Genomic DNA, 18,209 nt, shown 5'->3' with positions numbered 1-18,209 from the left:
CGCACTAATATTAAGTTGCTAATAATAACGCGAAATGGGGGTCTGCGGGGCTCCCGTTTCAATGAATGTTAATGTCCGATGTAAATAGTGATAAACAGTGACAGCGTTCGTCATCTCTCTACAAATGTCTTTCCGTGAATGCATTGATTGCTCTCTGACCACACCACTTCGCTGGTAACGTGATTCAGTAACTTTCCGCCTTAAAGTAAGCAGAGCAGATTATTTCAACCAAATTCAACCAGTCACGGCATTTTGCGTTGATCGTTAAAATGCACGTTGGAATTTCGAAATCAGCCGCCTCAGATTAATTGCTGTGAGTATGCGAGCCATCAATAGAATCTACTTCTGTGACCTGACCACCTATGGAATTTTTTCGTCGATGAATGACGAATGACGAATACCCCTGACGAGTGTCAGTCGAAAATATTCGGGTTTATGTAAATATGAATATATTATTCAATTGTATAATGTAATTCTGTACCTCCAAGATACGTTCTAACTGTAATTAGAGAGTTTAATTTCAATTCTCCTCATTTCTTGAATATTTCTTCTCGGTGTTAGGACCTGGTGCTGTTCCGAAATGACGACTAAACATATGATGATCAATGATGGTGTTTATCAGCACTACAATTACGACATAAATCACACGAAATGTTGCTCATATAAACACATTTTTAAATTCTGCGTGACTATCTCGTGGATGTTACTGGCATGTTGTCAGGGATCGTGTAGTGCGGACGAATCGAGTAGATGAGTTATTCAGCATGAAAAATTCTGAAATGAATGTTTTGAATCCGTCCGAAAGATATATTAAGAACATCTTTCACAAATTCATAGATTGCCCATAGCATAGCACAGCACACGCGACTTCATATATCATGATGTGGGCTAACATAGAGTTTGATATTATTATGTTAACAGCATTTATGCATAATAGTCCGCTAATAGCCCATATTACATGCTGTCCATTGGAGTACAACATCTATTTTGTTAAATAGCTTTGGTGCATCTGAGGTTATAGGAAAACCTTTGAATATATTTGAAATGAAACCTCATGAATCAGAATCTGGCCTGTTTTGTAAAATACTGTCCTTTGTCTTTACCAGCGATTTGAAAACCATTCTTAACTGCTGAATATTACTTCAGTAACTACACGTATGCCGCAGTTACATGATGTAATTAGTAATCTTACTGAAATACATAGCACAGATATATATATAAGCATTGCTTAAGCATTATGCAGCAGACATTCTACGTGGTTGCAGTGCTTTAGAAGCCCGTCAGCTGTAGATGATATTTCCTGACAAAGCTAATTCAGATGAGGAAACCCATCGTTGATATTATCTTATCGGGGCTCTATATGAAAAGGACCAGCTTCCTAGTTTGAATCTCATATTCGTCGAGCAGAGTCGAAATCATATATCTTTAGAATGAGGTGGCAATATCGAATTCGGAATCTTCTTTTTCGTATCCAGCGTTGTGTTCTTCTCTCTTTATTGCGAGAATATCGGTAACAGAATTTTGCTTCCGTTTTTTGCTAATCAATGCCATCAATCCGAAGAATACGATGTTAGCTGCGCAAGTTCCGTTGACAAGGTACATCTGAATATCTCGATAATTCATATCATTATAATGTAATGTAATACCTAGCACAACAATAGCACTCGTATGTCCAAGAGTTGAATTTAAAATTATTGATTTCGCAAACATTTGAACATTGAACTAAATTCCATTTCAAATCAAATCAGATTTCGTTATCGTAACCAAGAGAATGTCTAATTTCTGTACTTGGGTCGTTTCGCACGATAACGTTCTCTTGCAGCATTTTCAGGAAAGCCAGAAATGTCATTAGAATTAAACTGAGAGCATAGAAACATTTCAGAGATTACATTATATTTAAATTACCGGCTTTTCGCTCTAATGAAACAACGAGAATTGTCTAGTTGTCCAAGTCTGGTCTGTGCGTCGTGATACCAAAATATAGATTTTAGACGTACAAGTCAACTTACTACAGAAAATGGATCATTCTCCACCAGGGCACCGCCTGCCGGCATCATAGTCATTGCCCCAATCGCATTTCCAATGTTGTAAACAAATATATAGGTGACAGCCATGTTTGTTACTTGCGACGTCCAGGACACTCCTGTGGTAGGTTGCTATTATTGAAATTTCCGAATTTGCTTGAGTCTTGCGACTCAATATCTTACCATAATCTAACCAACAGAATAAGTCAATCCGGACTTACCAGTTGAATATAGCGTAGCGACGCAAAGCCCATGGAAAAAGGTCACCAACCACGTCACCAATGGTATGTATTCACCCCATATGCTCATCACCGTCTAGATTTGAGATTACAAGTTCACATCTTGAGGTTATATCAGCAATCGCCGAACCGTAGAATTGTATGCCATTTGTTTGGTTACGTGCTCCGTAGAATTTGAATGGCACCAGTAATTCGCCAAATCAGATACAGTCAACTTCGCTTAATTCGGACACCGGATAACCCGGACAACCGCTTTATTCGGTCAAAATGCTCAGGAATGGGACAAAAGTAACAATTGCACGTAATAAACTGCGGTTAATTCTGTCACTTATCCGCTTAATTCGGATACACGGTCGCAATTGCTATCGGTGCGTTATGGCACAATAAACAGTAGCCTACTTCGTTCGATTAAACACTGGATGAGGGATTACAATGAACTCATACAAAGCCATGCCAGCTTCATTGTCGATTAGAACTGGATACAATCGTGCGCAGTGCGCATCTTGTAGAACAGATTGGTATATGGAGAATTTAACACGTAGGTGGAACCAAATTGTCCGAATTAAGCGGTGTCGACAGTGTATAGATACGCATATATAGGATATATAAATACATAATATGCATATTACATTCAAATATATCGTTATTGCATAAGCATATGTATATGAATGTATAATATGACTTATATGACCCAATGGTCGTATCGATGTCCACCATTTCACTGAATTAGTTCTCTTATTTTGGAAACAAAATTCTGTCTGTCTGTCTGTCAGAATGCATATAACATATAAATTCAAAACTTGGACACACATATATGTCGCAGCATAGATGGCATATACAAACTAAAGCATACATTGAGATTCGCTTACCAGCGCTGTTGTAGTTCCAATCAAATCGCAAACGATTATCGTGCCGGGTTTAAAGTAATTCGACAAAAATATACCAGAACCTCGACCGATCATGAACCCAGTCCAGAAAGTGAAGTTTAGGAGAGACGCCTGGTCGGTCTACAAAGAGGTCGGAATTAACTAAATCTTAACAATACAGTTGCTTTAAATATTGTTTAACTAGAGAAACTTTTACTGGCCAAGTTCGTAACAAGTCTGAAAGATGATGAGTAAAAACTTAATTCTCATATTCGCTTTCCTCCAATTGAAAATTCTCATGTTTTTGCAGCAGTGGGTAGCCTATAGTGTACTGATAGGCCGCACAATAACTTTGTATGAAAGAGTCAAATCAAGCTATCGGTGTTATATTTCACGAGCAGAAATAGTATTCATGACAAACATTTAGAAACAAGTCGGATGCATAGGGGATAATAATAACTCGAAGATATTTCGCGGGAATATTTTAACATGGCCTTTTTATGCTTTTTCGAAATTCTGGTCATTCTGTCATATTATAAGAGCAAGAGGGTCCCCGGTTAATCATTCACCGTTATTAAGTAGGATATAATTACTACATTCTTGACAAAATAAGAGTCTCTTTGCTAATATTCGCATAACGAGATTCTTGGAGGTGCTGAACTTTAATATACAATTGAATATTATATTCAGATTGAAATGAACCCGAATATTTTCAGCTGACACTGGTCATGAGTAATCGTCAGCAACTAGTCGAGAATTGGAAAGAGCATTGTATATTGGTGATATGATTGTTGATTTACAATGTTCTTTCCAATTCTACTAGTTGCTGACGATTTCCCCTGACGAGTGTCAGCCGAAAATATTCGGGTTCATTTCAATATGAACATACTATTCAATATTCACTTACATCGAAATCTAGATCAGAGCAGAGCGCTACTACGTAAATATATCCTTGGTAAACAATCTCGCTCGATACGCAACAAAAGTAATAAAAGCAGAGAGGAATGAAGAACACCCACACATCTTTAAGCGGCTCTTCTGGTCGCGACTCTAAAATACAAGGCGGCCGTATAGTTGGGTGCAAATAGTAACAACATTGCAAGTATTCTGCGTCCTGTCATCTGGATAAATACGCGTAGTGGATGCATGATTCTTGGTGGTAAATTACGCACCAGTGCTTTAAAAGCGGAACTAGACATAGTCCTATAATATTTTTATATGTTTAAATACAATAATTAGGGAAAGATGTCGGTATAACCTAATGTGTGAAATGTTCCATGCTCTCATTTTAATACCAAGCTAATTTCTGCTTTTCCTGAAAATGCTACAGGAGAACTGCATAGTATACGAAACGCGGCAATCTTAATTGGTGTACGTACTTTTACCATTTGTCATTCTCGTGCTTATGAAAATTTACTGCGATTTGATGTGAATTGAACTTTATTTTTGTTGTGTTTTTCGTATAAGGTGATTCAAATTCTTATCTAATTTGAAAATACTGGACATTGTCTAGTTTTTCGACTCTGACTCTGATTAACCGCTGCTACATCGGCCATATTTTATGCAGATATGGACGTGCATGGAAAGAGAGGAAAACGAGATTGAACCTCATCAAACCACAATTCCAAACAGTTCAAGACGGCTTTTTGCTAATTCCTCTAAGCCAGGGGTGGGCAAACTTTTGATCTCGCGGGCCGCATTCAACATCAGAATCCATTCGCGGGCCGCATTATATAAAATGGGATTATAAACGAAAACGCAATATTGGTATTTGATTATATAGTGAGGACATGGAGATGCTTATTTAACACAAACCAAGCATTGCTTTGATGATATCGTACATGCGCCAGAAAAAGTGGCGAGATTTCACAGACCTCAATAACCAAATTTGTCAAAACTATAGAGATGAAAGTCGGTGGTCCCGATTCTTAGAACAAGATTGAAATTTAAATCTGTCAGCAGCGATCTGTTCATAGATTTGCTAATTCCACTTTTGTTTCAGTTCCAGGACACACAATGCTGACGGCATCATAAGCATGTTAGATTCAAACACGCTTCTAGTGTGTGTAGATAAAATATAAATATCATAATTATACGCATACAGAGAACGAGTCTACCTAACACAAGCGCGAATCGTTTTTTATAACCACATCACTGAAAAAATTAAAACTGGAGTGGCCAATCTGAAATCACACCCGTGATCCGTATTACGTCAATCTCGTTTAGGATTTCTGTGATTTTTAGCAGTTGAAACCTTTCAAACTGCGTGAGCTTTAATGTCGGGCTGTCGCACCAGACATTAAACATAAAAAATAATATAGGAAGTATTTACTTTTGAATAGTGGTTCTCAAACTTTGCAAGACATGCCCCCTTATGATGGTGAAAGATATCGCGTCCCCCTATCGACATATCACAAAACGCAACCAGGATGCTAGCATACCTAGCGGGTAGTTTGATGACATGGAAGGCTGCGACTTTGGATGATTTTTAAATATGAAATTCATACTAAATACAGAGCGACAAATGCGAATCGGGTGTAAATTTTTCTCAGTTGATCTCAGTTTCGCGCCATTATTCAGATGCTTTCACGCCCTTAGGGGGGCCTCGCCCCCCAGTTTGAGAACCACTTCCTTCAAAATATCATGGTGAAATATGCTAAAAAATTTAATGCAATTCGATTTTTAGTAAGCATTTATCAATATTTTTAATAGGTTTCTTTTGACTCACGCGGGCCACACAGAACGGTGTTGCGGGCCGCATGCGGCCCGCGGGCCGTAGTTTGCCAACCCCTGCTCTAAGCGGAGCTGAAAAGGTAAGATTTGTCAATCTAAAATATACAGTTATGTTCTAATTCCTAGAAATTGTGTTTACATATTCACATATAGAATCAGAACCTTACAGTGATTGACGCCATCCTTATTAATGCGCGTGCTGTGCTCGATTTTATTATTCGAACACTGCAGAGGCGTAAAACTCACCTGTAGTCTCCACGTTGTGAGAGGCCACTTTGCCCTCAATGTTCATGAGAGCAAGAACTGACATGATGATGGCGATTATGATGGTATACGTTCCGGTTATCACGAAACACCAATTAACCGGATTGAAGTAAAAGTCTGCAAAAGTCAGTATACATATGAAAATCGTTAAAGCACTAATCTGGGATTCCTGACTTTTTTACACAGTGACCACCTTAGAAAACCTTGCAAAATCAATGGTCACTCTATTTTCTCAACATTTTGAAAGACAATTAAGAATCGATAGTTTATACGGTAAACGGTATAGATCCAATGATAAACACATTACAAAGGCGATAGTGTCGGCTATATCACAGTCGTCGTGCATGTCCACATTCAAGTCGAAAAACAAGCAATTTCTACTGAAGGAATGCTAGTCAGACCTCACCATTTACCGGATAACGACCTGACATATCGATTACGCATACCGTCACTTCCCACCTGATTTTGTCGCTTGTCATTTATATTATTTTATTTAACTTTCATTCAGTGTACACTGTACATGCCTCCTATTTACATCGCCTTGGCCCAGGTGGGTGTCTGATCTCAAAGACTAGGCCTACTCCAAGTCATTCGGCCACTTCCTATCTTTCATGGTATCGCAGTCTTGTGATGTTTTGAAACGATGAAATTTTATGAATAAACTTGAACCTGAGTACATTAATTGGTTGACATATTCAGTTAATGTGTTGGTTAAGCTAGTTTTGCTCTGATAATGTCTTTCTTGCTGATTGGCCGCGGAGGGAACAAAGTAAACTCGAGATCAAGAAGTTTACTTTATTGTTGTACTATATTATTTTTATTAGATTTCAATTTATTTCGTTTGTTATATTAGGGTGGTCATGAAGATGAGACATTTTCACGTTATTTCATGTCTTCCCCCTGAAAAAGACTCATAAACCCCTGGATGGGAGCCCCTGCACTAATCGAGAAAATAACATTTTTTAGAATAGCAACATAATCCTATACACCGTCAATATTCGGAAACTCAGGGTTTATTAATTGGATCTCATCCAATGTCCATCGTCAATCACAGTCGCATATTTGTTCAAGATTGTGGATGAGGGTTGTTCTAAAACAGTGGTTCCCAACCGGTGGGGAATTCTACATATCTACGGAGGCAGTCTACATATCTACGGAGACACATTCGCAACTACCGTTACGAGCTAACTGCTCTGGAATGTATGTATCGAAAATTATATTGCGTGTTGTTGTACGGATAACCAATGATGGCGTCACAAACACATCCGGCCCGGTCAGTATGACGTGCTTTCGCTAAATTTTGAGGGTTACGGGTATCGGTTCGCAATATGTTTTATGTTGCAGTTATAGGCGATTGTCTTGCGTGTGGTTGTGTGTATTGTGTACTTAAACAAGCTGATAGGTGCTCCGTAATGACAAAAGTTTTGAATAGTGGTGAATGAAGGCTCAGAATAAATCTCAAGTGGGGAATGAAGACAAAAAGGTGGGGAATCACTGTTCTAAAATAACTTTCCAAGGTGAAATGGTTAATGACGATATCACGGTGACTTTCTCTTTTCATAAAATATGCTTGGTGTCGAATTCATTTCAAATATACGGCAATGCTTCTCTATTCAAAGGAAATATAAAGATCGAAACATCTAAATACGCATTTCTTCTCGTTCATAGGTGGTGAACAACAATTTGTCGGCGTATCTAAATGAACGAATTTCCCACCTTGAATACCATTTTCTGCAAATTCAAAATCATCTACTACGATAACTTCGCTTCTACGGGTTGGAATTAAGCATAATTCGTCATCGTTTTTTTTAGGTAACCTAACAATTTCAGTCGTCAGTGACCTTTGAAAAGAATTATATTCAGTAAGTACAGAATTTTCTGCTGTAATATCTTCTCTTCTCGTGTTGCAATTCAACCAGATTTTTATGGATCGTTTCAATTGTAGGCGATCTAACAATTTCGTGGGGTAGGTAGTGAAATTTCACAAAAATCTCTTTTGAACCACCCTATTGTGCATATACCTTCCGGCGTTGCAGCGGTTGTGTTTACTTCGGGAACGGAGATGACAGTCGTCGATTCCAGCGCTTGGTTTCCAGAATCGGGACACGTGCTCCCCGAGTCTGTCAGGCTCGCTTCTCTCAAGAATGGTTGGGCTGGAAATATTTTCACCAAAGTTATCATCACCAACAAACACACTCGCACGTGACATGTGACATGTGATTTACAAAACAAGCCGATTCTCAACTTTCTATTTATTTATTATTTAAAACAGGGAGGCCAAAACACACGCCGGACTCTTTCATCAGAAGTCACGCTGATTTTCGGCAAATATTCAATATCATATTTTGGTTTTGCTGGGAAATCATGTTCAATGGATTGTTCTTTTAACACTGTGGTTGATGCACATTACACAGATCAATTTGCGTACAAGTATTCTAGAGTGTTGTTTTTTAGATTATGAGTAATGTGCAGGCCGTGTTATTTTTGGCATTTCAGGAGCCAGATGCCAAAACTGCCAAAAATAAAAATTTGAAAGTGCCAAAAATAAGCAATTTTTGGCATATGCCAAAAATAACACGGCCTGCCAAATAGTGTATTTCGTTCATGGTGTTGTGTTAACAGAACCGCGTTACAAGCGAGAAGAGCGTTTGTGAAAGGCAGGTTTCTTAATCTGGGTCCAGCCCACCCATTAGGGGTGAAAGCATGGTGTCCTAAATGGTGTGGGCACAGCGAGATTGAACGGCTGACTGCATTTGGTTTACGTCATACTTTCCATTTGTCCAAAGGCAATTTTACGACCATTTTTGACCGGCTTGTCGAGCGCTAAATCTGATAACACGGGTATCAATGAGAAGCGGCCACAGTACTGATTATTAAAATATAAATTATATTCTGCTCATGGAACTGGAATCCCGAAATCAACCACGATTTTTGCACTGTGATCGAGTTGAACATTGTGACGCAACAGACTGTCTGGCTATTTCTGAGCTGCATAGTCTCGTTTTGCCAGACAGTCTTGTTGCGTCAATGTTCTTAAACAAGCTAACCTTCCCAGGACTCCTTCATGCGAGTTGGTAATATTAAAGTCACCTGAAGTGAAAAAATGTCCTCCGAAAATATATCGGTAGACTAAAGGAGAAATGATAGTCGGGCTACTACATAGAATGTGTTGAGAGACAACACAGGAAACTCCTGGAAAAGGATCAGGAAGAAAATTATTTCCGCGATGAGGTCGATGGCACTGGTGAAGTGATCTCTTTTCATGATGCATGGAAGCCGGTTCGGCCCTCCAAAGATTTTGAAGCTCTGAAAACCTTTTGTGGATGACTGGCAACATTCTTTCCCTCAGCGGCTACTGATGAAGCCGATATTTCCCAGATTCGCTGGGCAAGAAATGAATTTAGGAGAAACTTAGCTGACCTGAGTTTGGAAGCACTGCTACAGTGCAAACGACTTAAGTCTATTCAACAACTGTGACAATCAGCTGTTGAGCGTGTTTGTTAGGCTTTTCTTTTTCTTTTGCTTATTGGCACCGATTCCGATGGATACTGCACATTTTGTGGTATCGTTTGATATAATTAACCAATGAAATCGTTAGGTTTTTTCTTCTGTGTTTGTTGGCACTGATTATACGTGGATGCTGCACATTTTGTGGTGTCTTTTGACAAACTAGCCCAAATAAAGCGTTTTTGTGACTAATTCGAGGCTGAAACTATCAATTTAGAGGACGATGCCAAAACTGCCAAAAATAAAAATCGAAAAATGCCAAAAATAAGTTATTTTTGGCAGTTTTGGCATATGCCAAAAATAACACGGCCTGGTAATGTGGCAGAGTTTTGGCTTGGTGACTCGGCTAAAATTTTGGGTTATCGGAAGGAGTGCAGATTAGGGTAAGGGTTCGACAGGTTACGTAATTGAGGGTTGAGAACCATTGCTATATACAAATATATATGCTTGAGCAAATAATGTGTATTCTTCTGGGTTTGGGCTTCCGACATAGACGGTAACTGCGCTTACCGATGAGTGGCGCGAGTGCCGCTCCAACGCTGAATCCGAAATGAAACGATTGGATGTACGGTCGAGAGCCCTTTTCTCCCCACAACCGCAAGTAAACCGCTTGCATGCCTGCAATTTTCAAGTTTGCCGTTTTAAATATCATCCAATAGATCTGTTCGGGAGAAGTTTATCTGTGCTGGACGCTGTACCTGCGACTTGTATAGCATGGCCCAATTCTACGCTTTTTAAAGACACCGCTTGCACGGATCAGGTGGCGAGGTGGAGCCTAAATAAACTTCCAACACTTATGTAGGAATTCTGGAGTCGGCTTCGGTCAGACTCGCACCCGCGGCCGTGGATCATACCACTACGCTATCTTGCCACCCTTAGAACTTGCAGGATGTGTCTTTGCGACTGGCACAAAATCACTGATGAAAAGTAGGTGCGTTTTTCGAAAGTATATTCAGTTACCGTGATACAGGTGCTTATTCGCGCAGTTTCCGTGATAATTTCACTCAATCGATCCATACATATCCCTAATCTACTTTCTACTTTGCAAATCTAAAGTGTAAAAAGTCATTAATTTTGGCACAAAGTTAAATTGTCAAGTACATAACCACATAGATGTATGCAAACCGTCTTTCGTAGACCTGCTTCGTTGCAGACCACTTCGGACTCTACATTTCACCATATCTAAGGCTAAAAAATACGACCGATCTCAAACCTGCATCCAGGTAACCGAACATCAATCCTCCCACGGTAGTGGCGATCACAAGCCCCCAGAGATTCGTCAGGAACGGCGTAATAAACAGAACCACCCCGTTAACGCCGAGACCAATTCCTGGAATGTACCGGAAGTATTCGAAGGTTAGGCGCGCTTTATCATAAACCCCAGCCGTCTAATTAGGCTAATGAGGGCGAAATTCTGGTAATATGATTCTAATCTAATTTCGGAGATGTTTCTACGCTCCCATTTTTTTAAATCTAATTTATGATTTTCTTGGAAATACTGCAGGAGAAATGTAGCCTATAGTGCGAAACGAGCCAAGCTTGGTTGGTGCAGACATTTGACATTCTCGTGCTTATGAGGATCAACTCTGATGATATAAACTGAATTTGAATTTTGTTGAATTTAATTCAAATCGGGAATTTAGTTCAATTGCCAAGTTTTTGCGAATTCATTGACTCTGATTCTAGTCTAATCTAGTTTGCCAATAATTACTCACCCAAACTCAGCAGTGGGTTAAATTCCTTATAGCGGTTCACAACGGCGCTGAAAATTGCAGCCCCGACCAGAATCCCCGCCGAGCGTCCGCTGAATATGTAGGAAACTTTTGCAACGTCTGTATTTACGTTTTCCGCTAGGAAAAGCAACGTCGGCCCAGTAATGGAGATGAATAGGCCCTGTATAATGAACAATGATTTGGAGATTAAGCTATTCCGTTTGTTGCTGCTGTAATCTGCGGCAGTGATTATTAAGTAATTAGGCTTTGCGTTACATTGTAAATGTTGGTAAGCATCACTACCCTAGTTTAGTTGGTTTGCTGTGAGTATGCCACTAGTTACACTGTTTCGTACGGTCGCTTGCACTTTACTTCTTTACTTCTTTGTATAGGTATATTCTCCTTAACTGCAGGTGACCATTATTTTAAACATACTGTCGCGACCTACTCTGTGTTACTGTATTCGTTTATGATTAATTGAATGCATCAGCCGTCATTTCTCAAATTTTGTCGAAGACTTCGAGATTCAAAGTGGGTCGCGGATTCAATCCCCGGCCGGGTCAGCGCGGCTACCCCTCTCAGCATTCGGTGATAGCATGGAGGATAAAAATCACGGTGGTGCAGACTAGATAACCTTACTTGAAGGTTGTATCGCACCTCGGGTTGTGCAGACGAGAATAAATCTGATCTCTCTGTTTCTTAGGCGTTAACTGTAAACGATTCCGGTAAATAATTGCTAGATGCAACGAATCAGTATTAAGTCTATGCCAATTTTTAATCGAAACGCATTTACCCCTCAAGAGTTTGGCAGATAAAACCAGGCTTCGTTTACCTAGATTACTTACATGACTAATCCTGGCGAGTGATATGATCCCAACCATTGTCGCGACCCAGATTCGAGATTTCTTTGAGTCATCTTTTTTTGCTGTTGAGCCATCTATAAAAGAAAAAGGTCGTTTGCAATGCTAGACGTGGTGAATTTGACGACCATCTTTCCGAGGATGGTAAGTAGATTTGGGCGACTATGATTTGAGATAAAACAAGTACCTTGATATTACTGTGATATGCAGTATACACGTTACACCAGTGGTTCGTCACCTTTTTTCTTGGGCGCCCCCTTAACACAACAGCGGTTCCAAACTAAATTAAGGTCCTAATAACTTATGGCCTGAGATATGAAGGTGAAATTTATCGTTTTAAAAATAATCATATAAGAGATTATGAGGATTATTTTCACTAGTATGATGTCATAATTCGAACCAATAATAATAATAATTGCAAATTCTTGTTTGAATTACAATGGAATCTGCGGGTATATAGGCTAGAGAGAGAGAGAGAGTCTTTATTTTTCATCGAACCAAAATACATAACTAACGGCAGTGATGGTGGTACAGAAAATATGCATGCACAGTATTCAGTATTAGATAGGAATGATCGATAAGACCGTGAAGGTCATCTAGTCTGATCACACCAGCATCAAACAGGTACACTTGACTCTGAACAGTCTGGCTGTAAAGAAATGTTTAGTTAAAGGAAAATAGAAAAAAAATTAAACAATGGTGGCAAATGATCAATGAAGCAATGTCTGGGCGAGGTAGGGCAACAGTGTTAGTGTAACGACAAGAGGTGATCAAGTAGGGCTTTTTTGAATCTATTATAAGGCAATTCACGGATATGTGGTGGTAATGCATTCCAGATGATAGGTCCCGAGTAGTCGATAGATCTCTTAGTTAGGCTAATTGCTAGTATGTAGCAGACATGGGGTAATCGCGATTAGTAATCGTAATCGATTGCGACGATTACAGCATTTTCAAGTAATCGTAATCGCAATCGATTACATTCGAAAAAATTCCGAAGTAATCGTAATCGTAATCGACTACTTCCCTTATTTAATCGATTTCTTTGTGAAAGAACGATTACTTTTTATTTGTACAAGGACTGTGTCATAAACTGAACATTAGTGAACAAGAAAGAGGTAATACACCCGTTATTGAGAGCACAAACGTCTGATTTTCAAATGCCACTGTTCATTATTACGTCAGAAGTAGCCTATTAGCTTTCCTCGTCTTTGCGTAAGAAGTATCCACACATAGTAATTAGATATCCGATGTACATTTGTGTGATTGTAAGAACACCCACCGTGCTGTAAATCGGGTTATCAATATACATTTCCCCCCCACCCCACCCCAAAGAAAAAGTTGCATGTGACCAAAAAACGGTGCTTTTTAACGCACAACCATTTGTTGACTGAGCAATATATGGCCAAACATATTCGGATATGTCCGAGCTATGTCGAATGCGGACTGCACTACAACTTTTGTAAAGTACAGCTAAATTTGACCTGTTTTTACCGGTCGGGTAGCCGCTGACGAAAAATAAATCACTAAGTCCGCTTGCTATGACCTTGAGTAGAATCGATGAATTTGGTATGTTTTTCACGTTAGCTCATATGTTGGCATAAAAAGGCAAACATTTTCGCCAGCGGCCTTGTTTTGAATTCAGCTTGACTTGTTCCTGCTCAGTAGCAATTTGGCCGAAAGGCTGTCACGGGCTTAACGAAATCCTCTCGTGAGCCTCACTTTATCAGGGGGTGTAATATGTACGGAAGACATTTAAACATCCACCTAGCTTAAAATCCGCCAAAGAAACATACATTTGTAAAGAACTATAGTTTCATACTTGACAGTTATACCATAAAAATTCAAAAACCTTGTTAACCCAGTGTAATACATTTGTAAAGAACTATAGTTTCATACTTGACAGTTATACCATAAAAATTTAAAAACCTTGTTAACCCAGTGTATCTTGCGATACAACCCTCATGAAGCCAGATTCCCCCCTAAAAATTTCAAAATTCCCCCAAGGGGGAATTCCCTCCGGTTGGGAACCACTGACCTAGTTTAAAATAGCAGCTTTTGTATTAGTGTTTGATTATGTTTAGTTAAACGCAGTTTGACCGTTGCTGCTTGGCGAGCAGTAGGCCCATGTGGTACGAACGTACACAAGACAGAGGTAAAAATTTTTGTAGGCCAACTCGTCAAATAAAACATTACTGTTTCCACAACAAAGCATTAAAAATCAACAGCTGCTGATATATATCATAACCGAGCCGTTTGTTTTTGCCGTTTCTCGTAATGGCACTTTGCATTGCATTATCTGTATTAAGTTGAAGGCAGAATTTTATGTCCACCTTTTCTTATTCTCATATTATTCTCCTCAAAACGGACGCCAATCGCTATTTCACAATTCTTTACTGAACATTTGGACCTGCCGTCATAGCAATCGGCTTATATACCATGTCAGCGTGGGTTGTAGCTAGAATCATGATCAAAACAGCAAAATAGTACCCCACTCTAAACGTTGGTCTTGGTCCCCCATTGGGTAGTCAATTTTCAAGTTGAAGATTTAATTTCGTCAATAATATTGGTAATTGCATTATATGGCATTTTAACTCCTATCTCAACCCCCGATTGTTAGATTTACCTGAAGAGCAGGAGGCGCGCAATTCATAATTATAACGTCTGGTATCTTGCAATAATTACTTTATTATATGTTGTTAATTCGTGACCTCCGGTCTGTTGTATAGTCAAAAGATATTGTAGTGGCCTAAACGTAGCAGACTAAAAGGAAAACTTGCGTGAGACGCACACACAAATTGTCATGTCTAATGTTCTGAGGGTGTCCGAGTGGCATTTGCATCATCGGCTCAGATTGGAAGGACAGGACTGTTAGTCACGCCCACCCAGCGCGGCTATTGACAATGGACACATATACCCTAAGTTTTGGCTAATGTAGTACTCTTCGTGGAGTCGCATGCTGGCCGAAACTGCATATGTCTTTTGGTGCTATGGGGCGCGGTATTGACTGGCACAAAAATTGCGTATTACTATGAATTATGCATGCTTCATTTCCTGAGGGGGACACATATGCATTTCAAAATCAAGCTATCTAGAGACATTTAAATCGCAAAACTCAAAGAGAATTTTCAAGTCAATGAAATCTCTCGAAAATACTCTATAATTTATGCTGGTTTACGAAATACTTTTGAGTCCCCTCCGAGCACGCTCCCAACCATATTAAGGAATTTTGGGTGCGGGAGTTGCGGACCTAGCAAGAATGCAAATCGTTGGGTGCGATAAATCGTCCTTTATAAAATGGGCAATGGGTACATTATGACGTAACAAGCAAATGTCGCATCTTTTTAAAATGAAGTTGTTTTCTCACTAGGCGTTTTCAGCGCAATCCAGGTATTGTCTTCCAATATAACTACTAAGATGCAAAATAAATGTAATCGTGAGTAATCGTGATTACTTTTCCAATGTAATCGTAATCGTAATCGACTACTTCCTGGTTTTGCTGTAATCGTAATCGTAATCGCGTGATTCAGAAGTAATCGTAATCGCAATCGATTACATTCATGAAGTAATCACCCCATGTCAGGTATGTAGGTCTACCTGTCCAACTTGAAACCCGAGATTTAGTAGTAGGCCTTTTCGACCCCAGGGCCACATGTCCTCTCCATCTAAGTATCCCTCCCTCCCCGCACACTAATACGGACACATACGATTAATAGCCACTGATGTATAGGTACGCAAGAACCATGGTCAGCCATACGGGCATGAGGATAGACAAGTGTCAAATATCTAACACCAAGACTTGAAAAAGTTTCGCTATATCATTTTAGTAGAATACCATGTTTTGAGTCAATAATAATATGGATTAACCCCAATGCCATTCCTGCGCCAGGAAATGCAAACAACTTGTGGCATTTGGCGCAAATCGTGAAAATAATATGAACTTAGGTTAAGTTTAAGTAAGACTACGATGTGAGTCGAAATAGAGATAATATTTGGATTTACGATACCTGTTACGCTAATAGAGAAAAATTCTCACCTGTTATTCCTTTATCCTTATCTTTCATATTTCTGTTCTACCGAGATTCCTTTGAGAACTTTATAAATGAAAGAAAATCTCTGTGACGGGACAATGCGAAGCTCCTGAAATGTATATCTGATTGGCCTCTGCACTGAGCGTATGTGTTCCTATGTGTCGTAATACGTTTATAGAGAGCAAATCCCAACGTGTTTGCTATCTCGGTTAACACAACTGCTCCAAGCACACTTGCAATTGAGCACACAGAGTCAGTGATTTCATTACGTACGTTGTGATTTGCGAAGCAAATATTTATAATATCCATGTAAATTAACAACGACTAACTTGCTACATCATTCATACTCTGCAAACGTTGCTTGTATTTAGACTTGAAGGTGGTCAATGATCATACGAGAATGGTCTGATCTATAAGCAGAGGTGGTCAGTAACGAAGTACTTCTACTTTTTGAAGTACTTGAAGTAGATTTTGCCTACTCACACTACTTTTTAAGTAGTTATGATTTTAGACTACTTCTACTTCTACTTGACAGTTTTCATTTTCGTTGGCAAATATAAGCGTAGAATACCTACTTACTTACTTACTTGTGAACCACCACTCTTACTTCTACTTGAGTAGAAATTCCGGCGTTACTTCTACTTCTACTTGAGTAGCGACGGTGACTACTTTGACCACCTCTGTCTATAAGGGAACACGGTACCTCACATAGAGCCCATCCACCTTGATTGGATGTTTCGTTTTGCTAGAACTCGCGCTTACTCTGTGGCAATTCGACGAAGAGGCCGCACGTGTATGATACTTTATGCAGGTTCAAGGGTGGCCAACCTTTTCGACCGAAGGACCAAATGAGATTTACAAATGATTACGCGGGCCACTGGAATGTTGGTGACTAAATTTTAGTCGTCGGAAAGGAGCGAACCAGATTAGGTAGCGGTGAAAACAGGACTTAACTACGCATCAAAATCGATAATAAGTATGACATGAAAACTCCGTGGCCTAGCCGCGCGATGCGCTACATTTTTTCAAGGGTAATGAATGAATTCTGTCAAAAATAATGTTACTTGCGTGTATTGCGGGTCGCCTCTGTATACCACTGAGCTAATTTGGCAAGGACGGGATTGATCGGCCCTTGGACATATCAATATCGACGATTTCGACGAATATGCGTCTATTATTTTGTGCTAAGGTTTCATCGCTGACGATGTTTCTGCGAGTGCATGTTGGACGACACGTTCTCTCATAATTGCGAATGTGGTTAGAATCAATTCTGCAAATTGAAAGTAGTTTTAATTTTTGATTTTCAGGAAGGGGGAACCAATACTAAAAGAAAGAAATCAAATAAATATGCCACAAAATATTCTACTTTATGGTCATTGGTCAATGGTCATATACGAAGATCTACGAAAAATGTGGATGGCCCCTGGCTACAGCAATGCGCCGGAACCGATATTTTAGTCATCAATGTTCTACTAGGCGCCGAACCTGGGTATGCAAGGTAGGGGAGATGTGGTACCGATGGATCAAAAATTGGAAAATGATCGCTGGCCCCAAAATGTTCAGCCGAGAACAGCAGATCTTTTACTGGCTCAGCACTTTGATACAAGCTCTACCTATCGCGCACATATACATGAATATTCGTCTTTTCAAAAAATATTTATGGACGTTCAAAATTTGTTGCTCGAACGTATCATCGGTCCCCACCCGGTGGGTCCAATGGCACACGACCCGGGGACCTATGACACATATACCCTAAAAACTCAAATGTGACATCTTTTCTTGCTCAGTATTGTAATCTAAGCTACAGCAAGCCAAAGAAGAATGTTTGGTCGCAACCGTCAAAAAATAGAATCAATATTAACTCAAATGTTGCCATAAAATCACGTTTTGATTTTGGCTCGAACTTATAAATTTGAGGGTACATACATATTGCCCTAAAATCGACAGTGTGACTTCCAAATACCTCGTTATAGCGA

General features: G+C 39.5%; 1 protein-coding gene across 2 annotated transcripts; it reads right to left on the bottom strand.

Moving 5' to 3' along the window:
- Positions 1-596: 596 nt before the first annotated feature.
- On the bottom strand, positions 597-16,427 carry LOC145432919 (sodium-dependent glucose transporter 1A-like). 2 transcript variants are annotated; one of them, XM_080309755.1, is made up of 12 exons: positions 16,239-16,427; positions 12,191-12,282; positions 11,349-11,526; positions 10,847-10,963; positions 10,144-10,251; positions 8,148-8,279; positions 6,109-6,243; positions 4,037-4,179; positions 3,133-3,270; positions 2,246-2,339; positions 2,010-2,143; positions 597-1,602 (listed from the first exon to the last, which is right to left on the bottom strand). In XM_080309755.1, exons 1-12 carry the CDS (start codon positions 16,264-16,266, stop codon positions 1,426-1,428), a joined length of 1,476 nt encoding a protein of 491 aa, XP_080165881.1. In that variant the 5' UTR covers positions 16,267-16,427; the 3' UTR covers positions 597-1,425. The 2 variants fall into 2 exon arrangements, with proteins under 2 accessions (XP_080165881.1, XP_080165882.1); XM_080309756.1 differs by lacking the exon at positions 16,239-16,427 and adding an exon at positions 12,393-12,412.
- Positions 16,428-18,209: the final 1,782 nt, after the last annotated feature.

The sequence above is a fragment of the Botryllus schlosseri genome, chromosome 2, assembly GCF_051294905.1.
Source record: "Botryllus schlosseri isolate E-star chromosome 2, Bs_hap1, whole genome shotgun sequence".
Lineage (NCBI taxonomy): Eukaryota > Metazoa > Chordata > Ascidiacea > Stolidobranchia > Styelidae > Botryllus > Botryllus schlosseri.
This window is presented reverse-complemented; position numbering and strand designations above follow the sequence as displayed.